We start from the raw sequence: 24,128 nt of genomic DNA, 5'->3' as shown, positions 1-24,128 counted from the left end.
TAATCTTGATATATAATGTTGCTTTCTTCCTCAACTCACTCCTGTAACTGATTTACAATCCACCTCTGCTAGAGGAGGAAGTAATGTCCACACAGTTCCCCATCAGAATTAGAAACATCTTAAGGACACACACACAGTTTTGCACAGACAAACATGGCTTTGTGCATTGTTTGCTTTTCTTTTTATTAATTTTGTGCAGTCTAAGCCTAGTCCATAACAAGTATTATAGCAGTGTTCCTCCTTTCATGCAGTTGCCTCTCTTATGGCCTCCAGCTACATTCTAGCTCATACAGTCTACAGCACAGCTTACTCCCAGGTATAATTCAACAGGCTGTGTGGATGCAGACAGGCTTTGATATAGTTGGGCTTAAATGCAACAATTACCAATGCCAGAATGTGAGATGCAAATCAGCTGATATTGGTTTGAATTATACATAGTGACCAGCCAAACTGTATACCGCTTAAATTTGTCATTTGCTCAAGTGTGGTTGTAAAACACGTTTCGAAGTGCTGTGCTGATACAGGTTTAGTCTAATTTGACTGCTCAGTGGAAACACCCTAGCACAGGCAAATGAATTATCTTGAGGGCTGATGAAAAGATAACCTCACAGGCATTAGGAAGTTCCCTCTATTATCTTTAGAGCTATTTACCATAGATAGCATCCAGCCCTAGCCTGCTTTAATATTCTTGACTTTGTGGTAGATTTAGGAGGTTGTTATTCCTGCAGGTTACATCTCTCCCTTGGAGTGGAGGAGTACCTGTAAAAATCATAGAATCATAGAATCATTTAGGTTGGAAAAGACCTTTAAGATCATTGAGTCCAACCGTAAACCTAGCACTGCCAAGTCCACCACTAAACCATGTCCCTAAGTGCCACATGTACACAACTTCTAAATACCTCCAGGGATGGTGACTCAACCACTTCCCTGGGCAGCCTCTTCCAATGCTTGATAACCCTTTTTTCGGTGAAGAAATTTTTCCTAATATCCAATCTAAACCTCCCCATGTGCAACTTTTGTGACTTCATATCTCTTTACAACTTAAAGCCATAATCCTGTGGTCCCATACATACAGAAAGCAGGAGCAAGAGAGGGCTTGATTTTCACACGTGGTGAAATTCAGGATTTGATGGTCAACATTAATTCCAGGCTCAGTTTTCATTAGTCTAGTGACATCTGTGACTCTTGACTGGAGGTTGCTACCGTCCTTTTGCAGGAAGATCTGATCACTTTTGACTTCAGGAGTACTTTTGCACTGGTACAGAATGCAGATTTAATCTTGCTATGCCAGCTGTGGAGTTGGTATTTTAACTCCGGGTATCTAAGTGAAAGATAGGGCACCCCATTTGTCATATCCTGGTTTTACACATGCTACTACAGGAACCTTTGTCACTAGGACAAAGGCTAAAATAAGGTGAATGTGAGGTAAATATTCATTGAGAACACAACTAATAGGGTTTCATAGGGATTAAGTCAGGAAACTGGAAAACAAAGCATGAGAGAATATATTATTAAATTATGCATTTCTCTCAGTGTATGCATAATATAGAACTGAAATCGATAAACAAAGCTCTAGATACCACCAGCATTATGTGAAAAAAAATAAAGTAATTGTAAATACTGCATAATCATTTCAGTTAATTATAGCAAAAGACGTCACCTCAGTGCTTCAATTTTAATTTACCTATTGTATAATCCGAGGGTGGAAAAAATATCATGATTAAATTACACCCCATATGTCCCAAAAGAAGAGAGCCAGGTTAATATACCTAAGGAAACAGCCATCCGAGGCATTTAATGGCTGTTTAGTCATTCACATGCAGTGAGAAGTCATAACTGATACAACAGGGATGAAACCATGGTCCTAAATCCTCCTTATCTTTTCTGCTCACTCAGATTGCCTCGAATCCGAACAGTGGTGGGATGGGAGGTAAAGCATCTATGTGCAGAGGCTGCAGTGGGGACTGGCCTTTATGAGTAGCATACGAAGGAGCAGAGCTCCCTGTCTTCTCTCCCTGTCTTTTCTCCCTCCTCTGCACCTGATTTAGAGCCATGTACAATCTATTCCTTATGCTGAATACAAATCCAGAAGACACCAAGACAATGATGCCATAAAAAGCTAGGAGAAATCAGCTTGCAGTAAGTCAGGAAGACAGGAGTGACTTTTTCTGGGAAGAAGTAACACTTAGGAGATTGGGTTCTTCATATGTCTAAGGGAAACTTATGTCTAAAGCTGGTGAAGTACGAGCTGGATAGGGAGACAATGAGTTGGACTGAAAACTGGCTGAACAGCGAGGCCTAGAGGGTGGTGATCAGTCTGGTTGGATGCCATTAACTAGCAGTATACCTCAGGGGTCAATACTGGGTCCAATCCTATTTAACACCTTCATTAATGATCTGGATGACGGGGCAGACTGTACCCTTAGCAAGTTTGCTGTTGATACAGAATCAGGAGGAGTGGCTGATGTACCAGAGAGTCATGCTGCCCTTCAGAGGGACTTCAACGGGCTGGAGAAACGGGCTGACAGGAACCTTACGGAGTTCAGCAGGGAGAAGTGCAAAGCCCTGCACCTGGAACATCCCCATGCACTAATATATACTGGGGGCCATCCAGCTGGAAAGCAGCTTTGCAAAAAAGGACCCAGAGGTCCTAGAGGACCATGATCACATTGGTCCTAGGAGACCATGACTTCAACCAAGTTGAACATAAGCCAGCAATGTACTGTGGCGGCAGAGAAGGCTAATGTTATCCTGTCGTGCACTAGGTAGAGTATTGCCAGCAGGTTGAAGGAGATGATCCTTCCCCTCTGCTCAGTGCTGGTGAGACATGCCTGGGTTCTATGTCCAAGCCTGGGCTCCCCAGTAGAAGAGAGACATGGACATATTGGAGAGAGACCAGCCAAGGGCCACGAAGGTGATGAAGGGACTGGAGCATCTCTCCTGTGAGGAAAGGCTGGGAGAGCTGGGACTGTTCAGCCTGGAGAAGGGAAGGCTCAGGGGATATCTTATCAATGTATACAAATATCTGAAGGGAGAGCGTAAAGAAGATGGAGCTAGGCTCTTCGCAGTGGTGCCCAGTGACAGGACCAGAGGCAATGGGCACAACCTGAAACACAGGAGGTTCCACCTGAAACACTTTTTTACTCTGAGGGTGACACAGCCCTGGAACAGGTTGCCCAGAGATGTTGTAGAGTCCGCCTCCTTGGAGGTCTTCAAAAGCCACCTGGACGGTCTTGAGCAGACAGGTCTAGGTGGCCCTACTTGAGCAGAGGGGTTGGACCAGATGACCTGCAGAGGTCCCTTCCAACCTCAACCATTCTGTGATTCTGTGAAAGAAACGAGCAAATACTTTGGTCAGTTTATAATCTATCCCTGTAAACTGGAAATGGGAGATACATGCTCTGGCAATTGGGAAAAAACACATGTTGAACTCAGCTGAAAAGCTGGAAAAAACTGAATAGAAAAGTTAATGAAAGGTGAAAAAAGTATAATGATATTCCTGAAAGACAACCACCCCGGTATTTCCTATAGCCAAATTAAAAGGTTCTCTAACAAAACCAGTATGCAGGAACAAGACTAGTCAGCCTTACCTCCATGCCCGGTAAGATCATGGAACCGATTCTCCTGGAAAGTTATATTGAAGCATATGGAATACAGGGAGCTGATTAAAGACAGGCAACATGGCTTCACCTAGGGCAAATCGTGCCTGACTAATCTAGTGGCCTTCTACAATGGAGTGACTGCATCAGTGGACAAGGGAAGAGCAACTGATATCATCTACCTGGACTTCTGTGCGGTCCCCCACAACTCTTACCTCTAAATTGGAGAGACATGGATTTGCTGGATGGACTGTTAGTTGGATAAGGAACTAGCTGGATGGCCGCATCTAGAGTTACAGTGAACGGCTCAATGTCCAAATGGAAACCAGCAATGGCTGGTGTTCCTCAAGGGTAAGTACAGGGACCAATACTATTTAATATCTTCATTAATGACATAGATAGTGGCACCCTCAGCTAGTTTGCAGACAACATCAAGCTCAGTGGTGCAGCTGATTCACTTGAGGGAAGGGATGCCATCCAGAGGGACCTGGACAGGCTTGAGGGATGGGCCCATGTGAACCTCATGAAGTTCAACAAGGCCAAGTGCAAGGTCCTACACCTGGGTCAGGGCAACCCCCAAGATGAGTACAGACTGAGCATGAATGGATTGAGAGCAGCCCTCCAGGGAAGGACTTGGCTATATTGGTGAATGAAAAATTGGACATGAGCTGGCAATGTGCACTTGCAGTCCAGAAAGCCAACTGTACCCTGGGCTGCATAAAAAGAAGTGTGGCCAGCAGGTCGAGGGAGGTGATTCTCCCCCTCTACACTGCTCTCATGAGAAATCACCTGGAGTACTACGTCCAGCTCTGGGGCCTCCCAGTACAAGAAAGACCTGTTAGAGCAGGTCCAGAAGAGGGCCACGAAAATGATCAAAGGGCTGGAACACCTCTCCTCTGAAGAAAGGCTGAGAGAGTTGGGGTTGTTCAGCCTGGAGAAGGGAGGGCTCTGGGGAGACTTCCTGCAGCCTTTCAACACTTAAAGAGGGATTATAAGAAAGACAGAGAGAGACTTTTAAGTAAGGCCCGTAGCGATAGGAGAAGGAGTAGTGGTTTTAATCTAAAAGAGCATAGATTCAGCCTAGATATAAGACAGACATTTTTTACGATGAGGGTGGTGAAACACTGGACATGGTTGCCCAAAGAAGTTGTGGATGCCCCATCACTGGATATGTTCAAGGTCAGGTTGGACGGGGCTCTGAGCAACCTGACCTAGCTGAAGATGTCCCTGCCCATGGCAGGGAGGTTGGACTATGTGATCTTTGAAGGTCCCTTCCAACCCAAACCTTTCTATGGTTCTGAGATGCAGACCTGATCTTTATACTCCCTGCACATGCAACTCCAAGTAATTTGCTCAGAAGGATTTAAAAAATCAGCTTCTCATTTATTTTTATGGAAGTCTAAGAAAACTGGCCATTTTCTATAAACTCTTACTAACAGATTGTTATTCATAACATATGAAACTTATACACATCCTACTTTTTTATCTTTAATCTGTTATTAGTGTTTAATATTCTCTGTACCAAACACAAACCCACTATTTCACACATGCAGTATGTAAGAAGTAGTCTCTTTCCATAGCAATTACAAATTGGAATTTTTTAACTGCTCTTAAAAGCCATAGTGCACTGTATATTTATGGTATGGATTTTAGATTAATTTCAAATGGGTTATTATTTGATTGTTTGAAAAAACTGTCTTGAATATAAACCTGCAAAAGCTTATTAACTTGAGTTATCCTCACTTAGATTCCCAGGGTGCAACTCATTAGAGTAAAGCAGGATTCAACCCTTTCATCAAGCGTGCTCTCCTTTGTGACTCTCTTTCTTTAATTAGGTTGACTCAGTAGAAACGAACACAAGATTTTTAATACTACCACTGTCCTGACGTTACATATTATAAGGCTATGGCTCCATGGTCATACTTGATAAGAAGGATGTATCTACAAGCAGCTTTTAAAAGTTGATAAAGTTTGAATGTGAGTTTTAGGTATGCAGCAAACACATGGAAAATGCCTTCGCTATTAGCAGACTGGTAATTTTATTAAGGTTTTTATAATGTATTACTTTTTGTAAGAAACATTGGAACAGGCTGCCCAGGGAAGTGGTTGAGTCACCATCCCTGGAAGTGGGGATCTACACATTTAAAAGATGTGTAGATGAGGTGCTCAGGGATATGGTTTAGTGGGCATGGTGGTGTTGGGTCGATGGTAGGACTCGATGATCTTAGAGGTCTTTTCCAACCTTAATGATTCTATGAAACTGACTATGAGAATTTACCACATCTTTTTAAAAAGGCACTAGATCTTTATACTTACTACGTAAATCTATTGTACTGAGGTTCTCCCTGCAGCTTATTTAATATATTTGAAGTTTAAAAAGAAACATTAATTAAAAGAAATAGCTTGGCCTATACAATGGAGTCTGGACAATGCTTTTAAGTAATTAGCATTTTGTTATATCCATATTACAAGGGTTTTATTGAAATTCAATCAAAAGATGCTGGCCTCAGCCCCATAAAGGGGTTGCACTGAACAGAAATCTGCTATCAGAGTACATAGGAAATGGCCTGTTCTGCCACTGAAACCATTTTGCACTCTACCTGACACCTCTGCAACAGCCTTTGCCATTTAGGGTAATTTCTTGTGAACCCTCAGAAGCGAGACTTTGTACAATATAAGATTTAAGCTGACCTTTTCATTTCAGGTAGAAGTAATTTAAATGCATTGTCATCATTAATGTAAAGTAGAATTCATGGTACAATTGGAGAATTAGGTAGGGGTTTATTGTAGGCTTTTTAAAATTTGAAATCTTTAGCTAAATGTTTGCTTTAATATTGGTGGTGTGGGTTGTTTGTTTTTTTTTAATATAAACCTATGCATGTAAACTCATCCTTAAGTACACTTCTTAAAACTAGAACAGGAAAAGAAAATTTTGTTTGACAACTGGACAATTTCAGGGACAAGGAAATTAAATGATAGAAGTAAATGCTAAAAATTTGTTTTATAACACTTGTAAAATGCAGACATTGGTCGTCTACAGAGACAGCTGAGGAGTAGGTCTGTTGGGAGGGTTTTTAATTGCATGAGTCACATGACTGAAAGTTAAGTGATATGTTAGGGAGCTGGATTGCTGATCTTGATAGCTTTCTGTTTTGTAATTTATATGTTGAAATGTTTTGAATGTATAGCACTGGTGGCCAGGGCCCCAGGTAGGTGCCTAAAGCACAATTTTCTTCACTGGAAGTCAAAACAAATGACCACTACTGCAAGATCTACGTGGAACATAAAATAGTAAACTACACTAGCTAAATAAAAGTAATAAAAATAGAAAATCTCTTCCGAGAATGCTGTGTTTATCCTAACACACTGCTGAGGCAAACTGATTAAAATTCAGCTTTTATGGTCTCTCAAACGTACACTGCTCAGCTGGTACATGTTAGAGCCCACACTTTTAGCAATGATGTTTTTTCTCAGCAGTTTACAATATTATTTTTCAGCTTTCTTCGTTTCTGGGTACAAATACTGTGATTGGAAAGTAGACACATTTACAACACACAATCCAGATACCTTCTAATTACTATCTAGGACTCGACACAACAAGGATGATCTGCTTTTTCATGTTGCATGCTGGCTTCCAACCACCACAGACACCTAACGCTCTCAGAGAGTGCCATAAAGGTCTCTTAGTGTCGCACATTAATGAGGGTTTTCTTCCCCTTCCTTTGTCCGACGCAGGAGGCCATTTGGAAAGACAGCTACAACTTACTTTTAAGTGATACTTTAGGCTTCATTTCGAAGAACGCATCAAGTTGGACAGGAATTTAATTTCTCATGTAATAAAAAAAATGTTATTTGAAGAGGATGTTTTCTGAGGTCCTGCTCAGTTTTCAGCAACTTAGCTCCGGGTAATACACAGGTAAGTAGTAGGAATGCTGCCTAACATGAGAGACACTAAAGGCTTGCTCCTTCACTTCTACATATGAGATGAACATCATTATACATAAAAGTTATCCCATTAAAACAGAAGGAACTACTCACATACATGCATTAAAAACATATGTGCAAGCCTTTGCAGGATTAAAAAAGGCAGGAAGCAACAGGTTGGGGCAACAGACACCAGATGGGTGGAAGGAAGAATAAAGTGATAGGAAAACATGGTTACGTGGGCAGGTTGCATACGCAACTTACAAGTTTGAAGGCATTTGAAGGCCTGATTTTAAAGTTTGACCTTGTTTTAAACAAATGTGATGCTTGTCATGTAATGTCCTGAAGCATCTGCAGTTCCAGCGCTCATGATCGATAACTCACACTAACTTTAGATCACGATGAGACCAGCAACACAACGTTTCGGATCATGTGATTGCTGATTTTCTACAGAAGAGTGTTTAGCATAGTTCATGAGGTGGTCAGGTATCTATCATGCTTCACTGAACACACTAGGGTACACCTTACGTAACTAGCGGGGAGGCTGCTGATGTCGTCGTACTGAGGAACCAGTACAGACCCTAAAATTCTGCTGGTCCTCGTAAAAATAGTATATAGCTTAGTCAAGCCAATGGCAAGAGGAGGAGTGAGAAAGAGAAGAGCTTGCATGCAAATTTGTAGTGAATGGAGACTAATTATACAGGCAATGTAATAACTCCTGTAAATGATACCTTGCCAGTAACGTCCAGCTTTCACTAAGAGTTGCATTTTGAAGAAGTAAACTCAGGAACTTAAAAGAGGAACAAAATTTTATAGCTGTAAATTAGCCTTTTGTGACAGGCAAGAAAGCTAACACACTGACCTATCATTCGTCTTATTTTGAAAATTCCTTTAAAAAACCCAATACACCACATTAAAAAGATATATCACTCTGCTGTCAGTAGAACAAACTGCACTTGAGTCATGTAAAACTGACCTGCTCCTTTTGAAGAAAGGGAAACATGATGTTCTGCTAGCAAATAATTGTAATTTCTACCATACGCTGTGAAAGAGAATACTCTTACTTGCAAAATAAACATGCAGATTGTTAAATTGGAATCATGTTCAGAACATGATGAATAACATATTTGAACATTTAATTTGCTACAAAAAATACTGAGTATTTCACTATTGAATCAAAAGAAAAGGGAATTTAAAAAATTATAACTGGTTTGATTTCACAACAGTTCTTACTAGCAAAACTTTTGTTAGCCTTTGGGAAATGAAGCCAGATTAATTGTTATGATTCCACTACTTTGTAAGGCTTTAGTCATACGGATGAACAGTGATCATCACCACAGCTGGGAAAAGCTGCCAGAAGGCTGACCCTAAAAATAGGAAGAAAGAAAATAACCCAAACCCTCTAAATATTAGCCAGTTACGCTCTTTATTCAAGCAAGTCTCCAAATGATCAGGAATCGTGGCAGGATCCTGTAGTGAACTGCTCCGCTGATGGCTTCTCAATATGATGTCTCACTCTTGTGAATATTCCACCATAAATTTAAAATGAATTCCCAAAGGACACAGAAAGGTACACTGATGCCTATTCTGCCATGGGAAAGGCACATCACAGCGGAGCTAATTTTATCCTCTGCGACTGCAAACCCCATGTTTTCCAATAAAGTGCTGAGGAGGTGGAGTTTCTCAGCATACTTTTCTGTGGCACAGAGACTTATCCTCAGTTTATATCACCATTATGCTATTTGTTCTTTTATGTGTCAGCAAACTCAGTTACCTTGTACTTACATCAATACCCTGGAAACACAGTTTTTGTCTCAGATGACAAGACTCTTGAAAAGGAGGCCTGTGTTTTCCTTTAACCTAACAATATGAAAATAATTGTCTTGGTTTCTTACTGCCACCACAGAGCACAGACCAGCTGAGAGTCAGCACTTCCCTGGGAAAAGACACCAAAGTCGAGCAGACAGCAAGCTCGGTCACAAGGGTATGGTGTTCCAACAGCTGAACTCTAATTTATGTGGTTTAAGGAGGGAATCGGGGAGGTAGATTTATTTTCAGTCATTGGGAGGATTTTTTCTTTTCATAGATGAAAGGGCAAAAAGAAAAAAAATCCCAGGTATGTATGTCATTGCAGTACTGATGCCCTACATAAACCCCTCATTTCCAGGAGCGCTAATTTAGGCACCAGGCCATTTTGCCGCTTCGTGCAGAGGAGGAACCCTAACCCCCCGCCCCGCCGCCAGCGAGCAGCCCCTCCAGCAGCTCGGGGCTTGCTCGGACAGAACAGATGGGGAACAACCTCCCGGGGCGAGACTGGACGTTTCCTCCCTGCCAGAGGACATGAACCCATAGCCGGCTTCGCCTGCGTACGCTTGGTCAGAGCAAACTCGGTTGCAGAAGCGCACCCTGGAGCTGCATCTCCCCGGGGCCAGGAGAGGACCGGCGGGGCGCGCCGAGGGTCGCCGCTTGCCGGCCGCGGGAGCAGCCAGGCAGAGGAGGGAGCGGGTGCCCGCCCGAAGGCTGGCCGGCAGCGGGCGGCGGCGGCAGCAGGGCCAGCCCGGCTACCGGGAGCTGGCAGACGGCTCCGCGCCTCGGGGGTCTCCCGGGGAGGAGCCGTCCCGCCCCCGCTCCCGCAGCCCGATCGTCTGCCTTGGCCGGGTCTCAGGCTAAGACTGGCGACGAATAGTCGCGAGGTACGAGGAAAGCCCCTTACCTGTTGATTTTCAGGGCGAACGCCCTCCTGTCTGCGGTGGGTAAAGTCGCCATGCGGGAGAACAGCGGCGGGTGTCGGCTGCCGACGAGGACCGACGCCGGCTGTACGCACGAAGTGCGGCTTTGTTTTATTTATTTATTTTTCTTAATGGCATGCTCCGGGCTAAAAACCCGACGGTCTTCTGACAGTTCTGGGTGGCGACTTCCGCATTTCACCTTCCTCACCGAAATCGGCCGGAGTGGGAGGGATCTGCCCCTGTGCACAGCTGGCTTCTCACCCCTGCCGGCGTCTGCCCCGCCGGCCGGCAGCGCCCAGCCCCGGCACCTCGGGCGCGCTCCGCCTCTCCCCGATGGCTCCTGCACGCTGCCCGCCGCGGCGGTAGCGCACCCGGGCACTGGGAAAGGGCAGGAATTTCACCTCCCTCTTTAGCCCAGGCGACACCCGAACCGCCCGTGGATATCTTGGAGGGATCCGGAGCGAAGCAGCGGGCAAGGCAAGCATTTAGGCAAGCGCAGTAAGGAGGGAAGACACCTCGTACCCGTGAACGCGCACAGCTGCGGAAATCCTTGCGCACCCCTCCAGCCCCTTTTCTTTTGGAAACGGCGGTGCGGGTGTCAGACACCCCCGCCCAGGGGGCGAGCGCTGCTCTGCGGGGGCGGGCGAGGAGGCAGCGAGCACCGCTGGGCACCGCTGGGCGCCCGACCGGCCCCGCGCCGCCCCCGGGCGCCGCCGATCCAGCCCGTCCTCCCCCGGCGTAGCAGGCGCGGCCGGCGGGCAGGGCCGGGCAGGGCCAGGCGGGATAGGGCAGGGCAGGCCTGGGCAGGGCTGCTCAGGGCAGGGCAGACCGGTGCCCACGGCCCTTCAGGCAGAGGAAATATCCTGGGCCCTTCCTTCGGCCCCACCGGCACGTGGATGGAGCTGTTCGGGCAGGTAGAGACAGTGAGGCGTGAGACGTGAATAGATGCCAGCTCTTTACCTGGGATGATGTTTCGCCAATACACAGGTGCACCCAGGATATATGTTTCTCTTACCCCTAAGCTACTTGAGCGTGTAAGGAAAACTTACACATACCGACACCAGGTACCAGCTCAGCTTGGCACAAGGCGGGCCCCACTGCTGTTCTCTTCACCCGTACTTACAGCTCAGCTGTTTAAAAAGGCCGTTTTCAGTGAGTATCTTGTGGTTGTGTTACAAAGTGATGTTTCCTGACTGGTATTTTTCTCTCGGCCTTGGTGCAGATTTCACCGCTTCTGCAGATAAGCAGAACTCAAGACTTCATTTGAAAGGGGAAACAGAAGCCAAACGTCGTTTGTACAGGTGAATTCTGGGGTAGCAGAGGCAATTCAGTTTTAGGTTGTCCTGTTTTTATTAAATCCATGGCAACAACATTAGGATTCACCCATTGAAAGGCAGTCAGAGCATATGGATATATTTTGGGGGAAAAAACCCACAAGGGTCTACAGCAGATCTCGGATACGAGTCTAAAAACCTCAGAAAGAAAATATTAAAATCTACTATTAATAGAATGGTATTAACTAACAACATTTGCTTCAGGAAGAATAAATTACACACTTTGTTGCACGGAACTTACCCACCACACCCATCCTTTTTTTACATCACAAGGATAAAGCTAAGGCTACTTACCTATGTGTAATTTGAACTTAAATATCACTTAGTTACAAATCACTGATACGTACCTATGATCTGGCATGTGTGTTGGTGACAAGAAAACAAGGTCTTGAGTGTCCGAGGTGCTGGCCGCAGCAAGACACTGCTTCACACCACCCTTCTTCTTGTCTGCACTTGCATGTGTCTGTTGAAAGATGGTTGTGGCCTTCACAACTCTTGTCAGTGCACAAACTGGCTGCCGTTTTAATAGATGTGTTACTGCTCTACAAGAAACTCAAAGCGTGTAACCTGCCTTCTGACAGGCGGCTGTGATCACATTGTGTCAACAGTGGAAAGAAACAAGAAAAATGCGACCTCTTTTTCATTTTAGTAGACCCATGTAATTTAAATGGACACATCCATTTTTGGGAGCTTAATCTGAGACACCCAAGGTTTGATTTTTTCCCTGGATCAATGGTATGCACTGATCTATATGTATAATGGTATACCCACTCTACTTGGAGTCAAGGGCCTCAGCACCGTTGAAAGCTACGCATCCAAAATGCAGCTGAAATGTTTATTTTAACATCTTGGCCTTTCTAGTATACTTACTCTCTGTGCTCTTATGGGAAATTGGTGGACAGAGGGGCTGCTTTCTCTCCTATTTGCTTTTCAGAATTTTAGCCTAGAGGTTAATGTAAATCATGCTTTCCTTAAGATGCCATGAAATAGCCATGAAATAAACACCAGTTTGTCAGTTTTCTATGCTGTCTAGATGACTGCAGGACAGGCAAGAAACACTGCTTATGTACTCTTTGCACACGTCGAGGTGGGCTCTCTCAGTTCCACCTCATTCTATACAAAAGAAGGGAAATCGGAGGAAAAAACGTTATGCAGTTCTACGCGTGCTATCACATGAAATTGCTTTCTGGTGGCTTAACCGTGCATTATAGATAAGCTGTCGCTAGAAGAGCTGCCTATCCACAGTAGGAAGTCAGGTCTTTCCTGTTTCTCAAAATCCTGCTTTTGAAAACCATAACCATCCTTTTCATTGTTTAATTTCAAAAGCTTCCATGAAGTGCTATGCCTCTCTTTCTAGCAACTTACAAGCTAAGGAGGAGAAAAGTAAGCGATGAAAAAAAAAGCAGGTAGCTCCATTAACCATTCTGTACATTGTCTGGTTGTGGAGACAGTAAGACAGCAGATATTGTTGGTATGGCATTACCTGTGGTATTAGATAGGTTTTACACCTGCCTTTCTGTTCATGGCAGGTCCCACGAAAGCAATTGCACGTTCTTCCTTTACTGAAGTCTGTGGTTAATTGGGTTTGGGGTGTTGTTTTTTGTTTGTTTGTTTAAAAGAGGAAGATGTTTCTTCTTCTAGCTGTATCTCCAGAACTCCTAACTACTCAAGAAGAAACCACTACCTCATTTTTTTATTGAAGCTAGAAAAAAGAGTCCAGGCTTCATCTTAACAGCTCATGTGGCATGAAGTAGGACCTTCCTTGATTGCCAAATCTGGCCACACAAATCGAGCTAGTAGCAATGCAGATGACATTTCAACCTGCACAAATATACCCATTTATGAATGATACAAGTATTTATTTTGCCGTTTCATACATTCTTGGTAAGCATGGACAAAAGGATTACTCAAAAACATTTTCTCACATGCAGGAAAAAATGCCTGAGGAGTAAGGTAAAGTAAGGTTTCCAAAACTGCTAGTATATTCAGCAGGTACAGACCAAACACTTGGATTATTAGTTTTCATCTTTTTGGATGAACTGAATTATCAGCAGCCTACTTCAGCATATGAGCAGCAAAACTCATCAAATATTCCTTTTCATCTATTATGTCAGCAATTTCATTGCCTTTTTTGGAGGAAAAAGGAAAAAAAAAAAAAGGAATTTTATCAAGAAAGTTTACATGGTTTTAATTCATTGGAGTACTACCAGATGAGATATTGGTAAACTGATTTTTTTAAACTATCTTATCCAGTTAACCGTTGTCAACAGTACTGCTCCAGCTTATTGTTAAACACAGGTCATGAAGTCTAATCACGCCTTTAGAACAAGAAGAGAACAAGATCTTTCCAGTCAGGAGATTAAAAAAAATTATCTCAAACCAGGTGTCAGTGAAGGCAGCACAAAATCAAAGGTGAAGAAAACAATGCAAGTCACAGCAGACCATGGTTTTCCAAACCTAGCTTGCTTGGATGGCAGCAGATGTTGGTGGGTCTTGTATACGATACAGTAGGAAGCATGCTTACATTCCCTATTTCCTCATCCCCATCCTCCTGTCGCACACACATGCATCCCAAATGGTGGTCCTAATCGTTGCTGCATCACTTCAGCCCTAGAATCAGTCATAGAAGCCGTGCTTCCCCCTCATAGAATCATAGAGGTTGGAAAAGACCTCTAAGATCATCGAGTCCAACCATCAACCCAACACCACCGTGCACACTGAACCATGTCCCTAAGCGATTCCTTCCCCTCATTCCACTTGGGCTTCAAATGCTCTCACCACGCTTTGGTCTTCCTCCTGCAACCTGACCCTCCAGGTGGTGGGTCCACTGCTGGTTGGCTGCTGTACCTGGGCAGGCCGAGGAGCTGCAGGCCCAGCCACAAAGAGCAGCTGAGTGGTGGTAACACAGCACAGCTTGGGCACGTGCTTCTGGGCAGGACGGCTACTGCTGCATATTGAACGAGTTTGCAAGCTGGGGTTGGGGAAATGCTGGAAGAGACAATAATTGGCATGCCTATACGCCACCTACCAGGGGACTCTTCTTCTGTTAAGACACACATTTCCAAACATCTTTTTTCTTCAAACAGTAAATTAGCAGTCACTTCTTCACCGGCAGTGGTATCCCTGCAAAGAATGCTGTTGCATGACAGAGTATAACAGCATCACGCCCATCATTAAACACAACTGTGGCCCAGGACAGTCATGGATGACAAAGCCCTGCTGAAGCTTTAAGTGTCACCTGCTTATTTGTAGAGGATGTTCCTCTGATGCTCGACCAGCAACTGAGTTAAGTCCATGGGAGTTTTCTCAGTATCTTTTATAATGGTAAGTTTGCATCCTTGGCAAAATACGCCAGCGGTATATAACTTCAGTAATGAATAACTGTTATCTGATTACCTCGTAAGAGTATCTGGAGGTTCACACCAACAGGAAAACTGTGGTGATCTCAGTACCTGCCAGCAACACGCAATGCCTGTTAATGTTTGCTCATATTCTACCTTCCTACAACATCACCGGCTAGAAGAGTATAATGTAGCCAGTGCAACTAGACACTCTCTCCTTCAAGGAAGCTGACATGTCAAGTTCAGTGCTCTCGCTAGCATAGATCTCAACTGTATCCAATAAAATCTAAGTGATTTATTCAAGATTGTTTCAAACAAAAAATAATGTATGAAATTTAGTAGGCTAAATCTCAGAAAAATAAGTGTAATTTTCCATTACTCCTACTGATGTATTAAATATATTGGCAATGAAATACTGAACCTTCCTTAAAAAAAAAAAAAAAAAAAGAAAAATCACTCCTAGGTTTAAGTTTCATTCCTGTGTTGGTGAAACAGGAGAAAGGGAACTTAAATCACTTTGCAGCCTTCTGTTTTTTCATAAAACACTTGACTCTAAAAAAAAAAAAAAAAAAGCTACATGAAAGCATATCTTCTTTTTCTATTTGTCTGCAAATTCTTCTGGAGAAATAAAAATGCTACTGGCCAGATCCTCAACAGAGAGTTTCTCAAAGAGAAACGTTTCTTTGCTCACCTTCGCAGTATACAGAACTTAAGCAGAGACAACACTGACAAAATTTTCCCTTACTGTCACCATCTTCTTACATACAATTAGGCAACTTGCTAGGTGATGTATGTTGCTATTTAAATCCTGGCTATAAGCCATACCTTGATTCTAATGTTCTCAGTTTCACTAAGTTTCACATCATAACAGCATAATGAGCACTTAAGTCATAAAAAGCAGCAGTGTTAAAAAGCAAGTGCACTGACTGAAGTCATGTTGGTGTTTTTAAAAGACCTTCCTTCTCTTATGCGACGTGAATAATCTGCATTCTTCAAAGAAAGATGAAGTCCAGTTGTCAGGAGAAGATGTCAATCCAAGTACAGATAAGAAAATAGAGATAGTTTAATATAGAAATAGTTAAAACACAGATAACGGGCAAGAAAGAGGTAAATGTACCCAGGGGAGTATGCAAATCATGCTAAAATTATGCCTCTGCTTGTCAGCTTGTATTTTGAGATACACATGGGCCTGGTCAGTAGCTACCAAGCTGATCACAAAACTGAACTTAATTTCTGTTTCTGCATTGTTCTGCAGGTTACACTACCATGTAAAAAATCTGGCATCATTATATGACTTTGCAGCAACTCCTTTCTCTGTGACGCTGAACTACATTGTACTATACAAACCAGTAGTACCTTAAAGGAATCTCCTTCTCCAGCAGCTGTGATGCTTTAAGACTCTTACATTCCACATAATATTGAAATGCCCATGATTTTCTTTTCCTGTTGTTTCAATCAGATCATGCTCCCCTTGCTGCTGTATCAGGAATCAGTAAGTTGCAATGCTCTTCAGTGCATCCTCTCCCTTATTTTCATGGCTCTTACAGTCTCATCTTCCCCAATTCTCCTCAAAGAAAAACAGCCTTAAACACTTCCGTCCATCATCCAAATCAGCCTGAAGCAAACGTCTTTGCTTGCACTGAGATCTTCAGTATTTGGGAAGGGACTAGCTTATTTCAATTGCAGCCACCTAAAGTAATAATTAAATATGACTTCCTGGTACCCATCAACACTTTACTGCTTTCTGATGTTGTATGTCTGGTCTACAAATATCTTAGAATAAAACACTCCCACTGTGCCACCCAAATTTAGGTTTGCTATGCTCATTTTAGCTGCCACCACAATAAAATATGCAGGTTTTGCATCTACCTTCGCAAAGTAGGCTTTATTACACAATTCAGCAGAAACGCAAAGACAGTTGATACTTACAGCAAAATTATAATGTTTGAATATAAACTTTAAAGAAACCAAAAGGAAACCCAGAAACCACAGTATTTATTTCAGGTAATTTTGTTCAAAAGAAAAATAATGAGCAGTGTCATGCGAACTTATGAGAAGCAGAACAGCTTAAAGAACCAGGACACTGGTTTCATCACCTTTTTCTTCCCCAATATCAGATGTCTCACTGACATGTAAATGAAATTTCAGTATTACAAATAGTCTCATTTTTGAAAGACAACTTACAGCCTTTTATATGCTCCGTGATGCTAAGCTGCTAGTTCCCAACACCTTTCTGATTTTTCCTTCCTTCATCCCACAGCTTTCTTGCAGTGAAAATCTTAAAATTTTTCTTAATCAATCCCTTAATAACAGAACTGTGTAAAGTTGAGCAGTCTCAGGAGTGCAAAAACATACACCATTGGTCAGGGTTCTAACAGATACAGCTTTGATAAACTGATCAGGTTTTTTCTTCAAAACAGGATGCGTCATACAAGGGGATAACCTGAGTGGTTGAAACAAGAACGATTTTTGCGTTTACCACGTGTTGGTCCTAAAACTCTACAAATCAACAGACTATATAATTATACCCTATAACGAATGGATGAAATTTACTGCCTTCCACAGTTAAGGAAACAGAAACTCCACAATTGATTCTAGTCAGCTACCCTTACTTACTAAAGATACCTAAGCCTGCCACCTTGCTAAACTGAGAAGTTTCACGCTTGTGCCGCTGCTGACATTCCACAGAGCTGGCAGAAGATTTATAGTGTAGGACAACATGAGTTATTTTAACTACAACCAAAGCAAAAGAACGCATTTCTGTCACAAATCAAGATTTTTATAATTTGCTTCTGAACTTACCTGGGCAATCGTGTAGCTATAGGTATTTCTGTTGGAATAAATATGGTTGTATCTCTAAAGGCAAGCTGAATCAATGGATTATGTAAGTTATTTGATCATTTTTCTAGACTGGACTTTTACCTGCTTGTTACAATCAGAATGACTAAAGTAAAAGCAAACTATTTAGAACATTATCAAATACTGTCGGTATTAAAGGAATGTTTTAACCTACACAAGTATAAGAAGATTCAAAGATAAATACTGAGTATAGGTACTGCCATACAAGCCAACAAACATACAAACAAGATGAAGCCCAACATACTTTATCAGTCTATACTCAAACCTGTGTTACTGGACCTTATATTGAGAGCAGAGAACCACACCTGGGTTTTGAGGAGTATGCATATGTAAGTATGCATCAGGCAAATCTCTTCTCCATGCCTCCCCCAATACTATTATTTACACCTTTTGATGTGAAGAAATGGAAGATGTATTGCCGATTTGCTAAACTTATGGTCCACAAAAAGCTAGGGAGTTCACAACCCTGTTAAAATTAACGATAGATATGTCTCATACACGTACACACCTCCTCACGGTATCTAATGGAAAGCAGAGAAAGCTAACATTCAATTTGTAGCTTAATTTTATTTGATTATAAACAAAAGACAAGCACATCCACCCCGCACAGGGTTTGCTGACCAGGCCGGGACGTCTTCAGCGTTCCCCCTGGGTCAGAACCGACATTTCTCTTCCTGAGACGGGGCTGACGAGGAGTAGTGGACGGGAGGACCCGGCTCCCTGGACCCGTGCCTGACGGGAGGCACGCTGCCGCTATGACCCACCTCAGACCGCCCAGCCGTCCGTTAACGGCTAACAGCCAGCCAGCCCGCGCGCCGCACCCCACCACACCGCCTCCAGCACCTCAGCGGGGCACCGCCGCACGCTCAGCCACGCCCCCCGCCCCGCCTTCCCTCCTGCTGCGCCTGCGCGGCAGAACCCGGCGGGAGGCCGCCCTGAGGGCCAAGGCGCATGCGCCAAGGGGAGGTGCTGCGGGAGGGGTGGGTGCCGTGGCGCATGCCCGCGGTGGTTCTGAGGCGCTGACGCCCGGCGGCCCCGTGGCGTAGGCTGCGTGACGTGGGCTGCGTGACGTCAGGCGGGCGCAGGTGAGTGGCGGCTGGCGCCCGGCCGCAGGGGCTCGGGGTCGCGGGCGGCGGTTGGAGGGCGAGCGCGGGAATGCGGCTGAGGGGAGAGCGGCGCCCTGCGCCCTCCCCGGCTGGCACCGCCTGCCCTGTGTCTCTGGCTCTTCCCCAGCAGCGGCTGGCTAGGCTGCGCCGAGCTGCAGGGGCCCGCGCTCTGATGGAGGACGAAGACTGCCCCGACCTGGTCCCGATAGACGCCGGCGGCGCGGAGGAGACCGAGTCCAGCCCCGGCAGGAAGATCCCCGTGACGATCATCACGGGCTACTTAGGTGAGGAGCGGCCTGCCCCGCTTCCCTGCCAGCGGCGTGCCGCTCTTCCCGGCGCGGGGAAGAGCTCTACGGCCTGCGGGCTTCGGTTTGTTGGCGTCGGGAAACCCTTAAGTGAGAGGCTGGGCTGCGACGGGGCTCTGGGCCGCGAGGCGGCCCGCGCACCGCCGGGCGGGCGAAGTGCCCCGGCAGGTCTGACAGCAGCCTCCGTGCCCACGAGTTGCGTGAGTAAGCGACAGCCTGATGGCATAGCAGAAGGGAGTCCTTAGCGCTGCTCATTCAGCGTTTCACCCCGTTTTCAGCGCAATGTCCTCATGCCGCTCCTAGTAAGTGCGGTTCTGGATAGATTTGCAGAACGATTTTGAACAGCTGTACAAGCTCCTGTTGCTGCTTTTGCCAGCCTTTTTTCAGGGTCCGATTTGTTCTGGCCATGTTTGACAAATCGCTTTTTGCCACTTAATGTCAGAATAGTGTAACGTATTTGCCTCAGTTAAATGCAGACTGAATTGCAACCTTACAAATGTGAGGTTTGACTTCCTTCTCTTAAACCAACACAGTTATTGGGAGCTTCAAATAGTAATGTATGGTAAAGATCAGGTTAAATTTAGCATCGCCAGCACTGTTCTGGAAGTTGTAACTTTGTACTGCATCATACCCTCTCTGAAAACTCTAAGGGCAGGGAAGGAAGGTGGCTTTACCAAATTCCCCTAGTTGTGATCTTGTGCATGGGATGAAACTGTTAGTAATGTGGTATTACAGAAGCTGTGAACACCTTGCTTAACAATGCCTCATCTAACAGCAGTTGGCAGCACATCGGTGATTACTGATGACAAAAGAGCTGGTCAGAAAAAGCATTGGGAGGGAGAAGAATAAGTGCGCCTCTTGTTAAGAGAAACATAAAACTGAGTTTTCTAGGAAAAGACTGTCCAGCTGGTAGGGACTTGTAAGTTTATCAAGCACTGACAGTGAATGGAAAACTATGGGTCTTTTAAAGCTGAGATTTAATGTGCTGATAGTTCCATGGGGTCAAATGTCTCTACAGATAAGTTTTTACAGTGTTATAATAGAATGCAGGATACGAGAATGAAAACTCATATTTCAGAAGAGATCAGATTTGTCTGAAGTGTGCATGTGTACAACAGTATTTGCTTTTTATTTGAAAATTTAAGCTGCTTTTTTTTAACATTTTAGTAGAAATATGGTCTATGTTCTAGGAGCTGGGAAAACAACTCTTCTAAATTACATACTGACGGAACAGCATAATAAAAGAATAGCAGTTATTCTGAATGAGTTTGGAGAAGGTATGTAAACCTGCAGAAACATTTTTTTAGCTGTAAATTGACAAATATATACAATTTCTGGAAATCAAGAACATTGTCCCTTTAAATCCATTACTGAAATTATTGGCATACCTCATAGTCTTCAGAAGGGCAAAAAGTCTTTTGGCTGGTGTTCATAAAATAATGCTGTGCATTAATCTGTTTTGTACATAAATTCAGTCCCTTGGAGTCAAGTAAATGAATATATCACCCTGTTGGAAATGCTATACCTCCATTTGTCCTACTCAGTTTCAAGCAAATGGAAATTAAAATAACGTGTTGGTAGATAATATTTTCTTTCCTTTCCCTTCAGCCACTTACAGATCATAAATTATCCTAGGCTAAGAAAATGGGGAGATGTGTGCTTGGTGTCTGTGGTTCTTTGAACTCTTTGCTTTCCTTCTCAGGATTTTTAACTGTTATGGCTATAATTTCATATCCGTACCATAGTCAGTGTTGCTTACAGTTTGCACTGTGCTGGTGGTGGGTTTTTTATTTGTTTGTTTTCGTCAACAAAGATGCATGCCACTTTTCTGGTCATGGAGCCTAAAATAAAATGTATAGACAGAGCTTTTATTTGATATGGAGATAGAGGCTGACTTCCCTTTCTTTTATGTACTTTCATCCTCTGGGTTTTGGTCTTTGTAGAACCAACTTGACTTTGGCTTTTAAATTTCTCATAAAATGGAAAATACTAATTTCTAAAGAACATGTCAGAAACATGGTCTCAGAAGAAAAAAGTATAATCCAGGAGTAAAAAGGTATACCAACTTGAATCTTTCATATTTCTTTTGCAGGCATTGTCATGCAAGTTTGTAGATTAAAATTATAGTACTACTTATATTTCCAGGAAGTGCCTTGGAGAAATCCCTGGCAATCAGTCAAGGGGGAGAACTCTATGAAGAATGGCTGGAGCTCAGAAATGGCTGCCTGTGCTGCTCAGTAAAGTAAGGAAGGACTACTGTACAAGTTCTTACAGTGGGTTTTGGGGGAATTGAGGAAAGGAGAAGGCATCCAGGATTTGATTCCTAAAACTGATGGTAGTATTGATTCAGACTTACTTTGTCAGATAAAACAAGAATTGGAATTTGTATTTCCTTTTGCTGCCTTACTGGGTTTAGACTTAGTGTCTTTCAGAAAAATAATCTAAATACCAACTTATACACCATTGGATAGGGAGTGCTCTCTCCTCTGTTAGTATTATATGCTTTTATATAAGAGCTAAAGATTTAGAGAGGCTGGAACGAGGACTCAAGTTTCCTAATTTCCACATTAAATACTTAATCTGTGTTTCTTTCTCTGTATGTTGGTTAATTCTTGAATATTGCATACCTCAGAAAGGGTGGAGGGAGAACCTTTTGGTGACCTAATGAAAAAAGTATTCCAAGCTGTAAGCTGATGGTCACGTTAAAAAACAGGAGTGTATTTGTTTCTTTGACATGTTTTTACCCTGTTTGTTTGAATGCTGGATTGTTTGTGCTAATAAAGGTGATGGCCTGTTTGTCCTGAAAATTTGGAAGATCTGGTCCTATGCCTTAAATTGGGATAGTAAGTGGAAAACAGAAGACCCTATTGCATTGTGTTCTACTGGGATGTAAGGAATGCTGCCATTGCTGCTGTGTTTTATATACATTGGTTTCTTATATAAAATGCCATACATTTCTACTTCAGGCTGACTGCATCAGCTGAGATTTAAGTAAATGACACATCTTAATTTTGCTGTAGGTGAGGTGGAAAGGCAGGAGAACATGGTTCAGTTCCTCCACTCCTCTCCACCCCCTCCTTTCTTTTTGTAATCTCAGCTGCCAAACCAAATAGTTACATATTTACACAGCCCTACTGTCCTTTACAGGGTTTTCAGTGTTTGAAAACAAATCTTCATTTAAATCACCTTTATTATGCCTGTGGGAAGTAGGCAAATACTACTTTCAGACTAAAATGAAACAGAAAACTAAAATTTGCCTAATATTAGAGCAGCAGCTTGATGACTGAATTTTCATTGTAGACTGTAAATCCTGACTCAGGCCTTTGCTTTGATGGTACTGACACTGTATTCTGCATCAGAAGATGCATGTTTATACATGTTTTAGCTTGTTTTCTCTGTTCTCAGTTTTAATTGTTTCTTCTTACAGGGACAATGGTGTGAAGGCTATTGAGAACCTGATGCAAAAGAGAGGAAAATTTGACTATATATTGTTAGAAACAACTGGTTTGGCAGATCCAGGTAGTTCACATTATGGTTTTCATAACCATGATAATTCTGTTTTTATGAAATGCTTATTTGCTCATCAGTCAGTTCATTGTGCAAAATGCAACATAAAGTGGTGAGTTGTCAGGCACATGCTTTGATTGCTATATAGACTAAAACTGAATTGGATAAGGTGCAGAAGCAGGGTTGTGGGTGGGGTTATTTGGTTGGGTGTTTTGTTCTGTTTTTTTGAACTTGCTATAAATTGACTGTAAAGCTTAACAGAAATCCAGTTAAAATATATTTCTATCAAGAGAAGACACTGGGCTTGGAGAAGAGGAGCATACTCTGAAACTAGTGGTTTTCAGTAGGCTTTCACTGTTCTACATTGCTCCTTCTAAAGTATAAATTATTAGCATCTGATTACATTGGTTGTGATAGGCCTTATATTTTGTGAAGTCATAAAATACGCTGTGAAACAGACTAATACATTCTTCTGGTAGGTACAGAACAATAATAGATCTTACAAATTCCTTGTGTGCTCTTTAGTGATACTTACTACAAAAAGGTGTTTTAAACTTGGGCTCATGTTCATAATAGCTATCTAAAGCAATTTTCTCTGAACAATCTCAATTAAAAATGTGTTGTTGATCGAGAGTGAAGGAAATTCTTATCACAAATTCACTTGTTTCCCATTTAGGAGACTGACACTTTCCAGCTCAAAGCTAAATAGTTGTCATGGTAAAGTCATTTTCTTCAAAAGAAAGGACATTGATTTGGCCTCTGTTACACACAAATTCTATTTGAGTCAAATTGGAAAACTGTTAAGCTTTTTGGAAAAAAAAGAAAAAATCAATACGTACCAGAAAACCATTAGATGTTGTGGGCCTTGCTATATCTTGCATGAGTAATAAGCACTGTGAACAAATGACAGGTATTTGGTGTTGATACAGAGCGATGTTTGGAAGACTGCATCTTGTCACTTCAGGTGGACAGTTTTAGGTGTTAGAATGAGTTTGGTTACTGATTTTTTTTTTTTAATATTTTTTTCTTTTGTGCTTAATACTCTTAGACAGCCTGCCAGTAACTAAGGATCTGATAATTGAAAAAAACCAAGGACTGTCGTTGCTGTCAGCTCCTCCTGTCCTTCGTATTGTGGCACTGATATATGTTAAATTGGTTTGTTTCGTAACAAATAATGATTTTTTTTTTTTAATAAATATACAGCACATCCTACAGTTGCTAGAATCTGTTTTATAGGGCCATTTTAGCAGAAAACAGGAGTAGCATACTCCTAGGCCATGTGTAGTACACAGGTATCAGGTCACAGATTCCAAGCCCTTGATAGAATATGGTCCCAGTTGTCCCAATACTTGCGGATTCTTTTTGCTCAAGACTCATCAGTTTAGTTCCGTTTTTCATTCTGAAGAAATACAAATGACCAAACA

General features: G+C 42.9%; 2 protein-coding genes across 2 annotated transcripts in view; one reads left to right on the top strand and one right to left on the bottom strand.

The window, feature by feature from the left end:
- The window catches only part of DOCK8 (dedicator of cytokinesis 8), a 96,906-nt gene extending 86,440 nt beyond the window's left edge, over nucleotides 1–10,466 (bottom strand). The window contains exon 1 of the mRNA XM_076362219.1: nucleotides 10,237–10,466. Coding sequence (XP_076218334.1) covers nucleotides 10,237–10,289 — 53 coding nt within the window. The 5' untranslated portion in view covers nucleotides 10,290–10,466. The remainder of the gene's footprint in view (nucleotides 1–10,236) is intronic.
- Nucleotides 10,467–18,923: 8,457 nt separating this feature from the next.
- The window catches only part of LOC143172688 (zinc-regulated GTPase metalloprotein activator 1A-like), a 30,462-nt gene continuing 25,257 nt past the window's right edge, over nucleotides 18,924–24,128 (top strand). The window contains 4 exon segments of the mRNA XM_076362365.1: nucleotides 18,924–19,176; nucleotides 20,388–20,474; nucleotides 21,343–21,439; nucleotides 22,625–22,716. Coding sequence (XP_076218480.1) covers nucleotides 18,942–19,176; nucleotides 20,388–20,474; nucleotides 21,343–21,439; nucleotides 22,625–22,716 — 511 coding nt within the window. The 5' untranslated portion in view covers nucleotides 18,924–18,941.

Source organism: Aptenodytes patagonicus, chromosome Z, assembly GCF_965638725.1.
Source record: "Aptenodytes patagonicus chromosome Z, bAptPat1.pri.cur, whole genome shotgun sequence".
NCBI classification, from domain to species: domain Eukaryota; kingdom Metazoa; phylum Chordata; class Aves; order Sphenisciformes; family Spheniscidae; genus Aptenodytes; species Aptenodytes patagonicus.
Note: the sequence above shows the minus strand (reverse complement) of the source record. Positions and strands in the feature narration are given on the sequence as shown.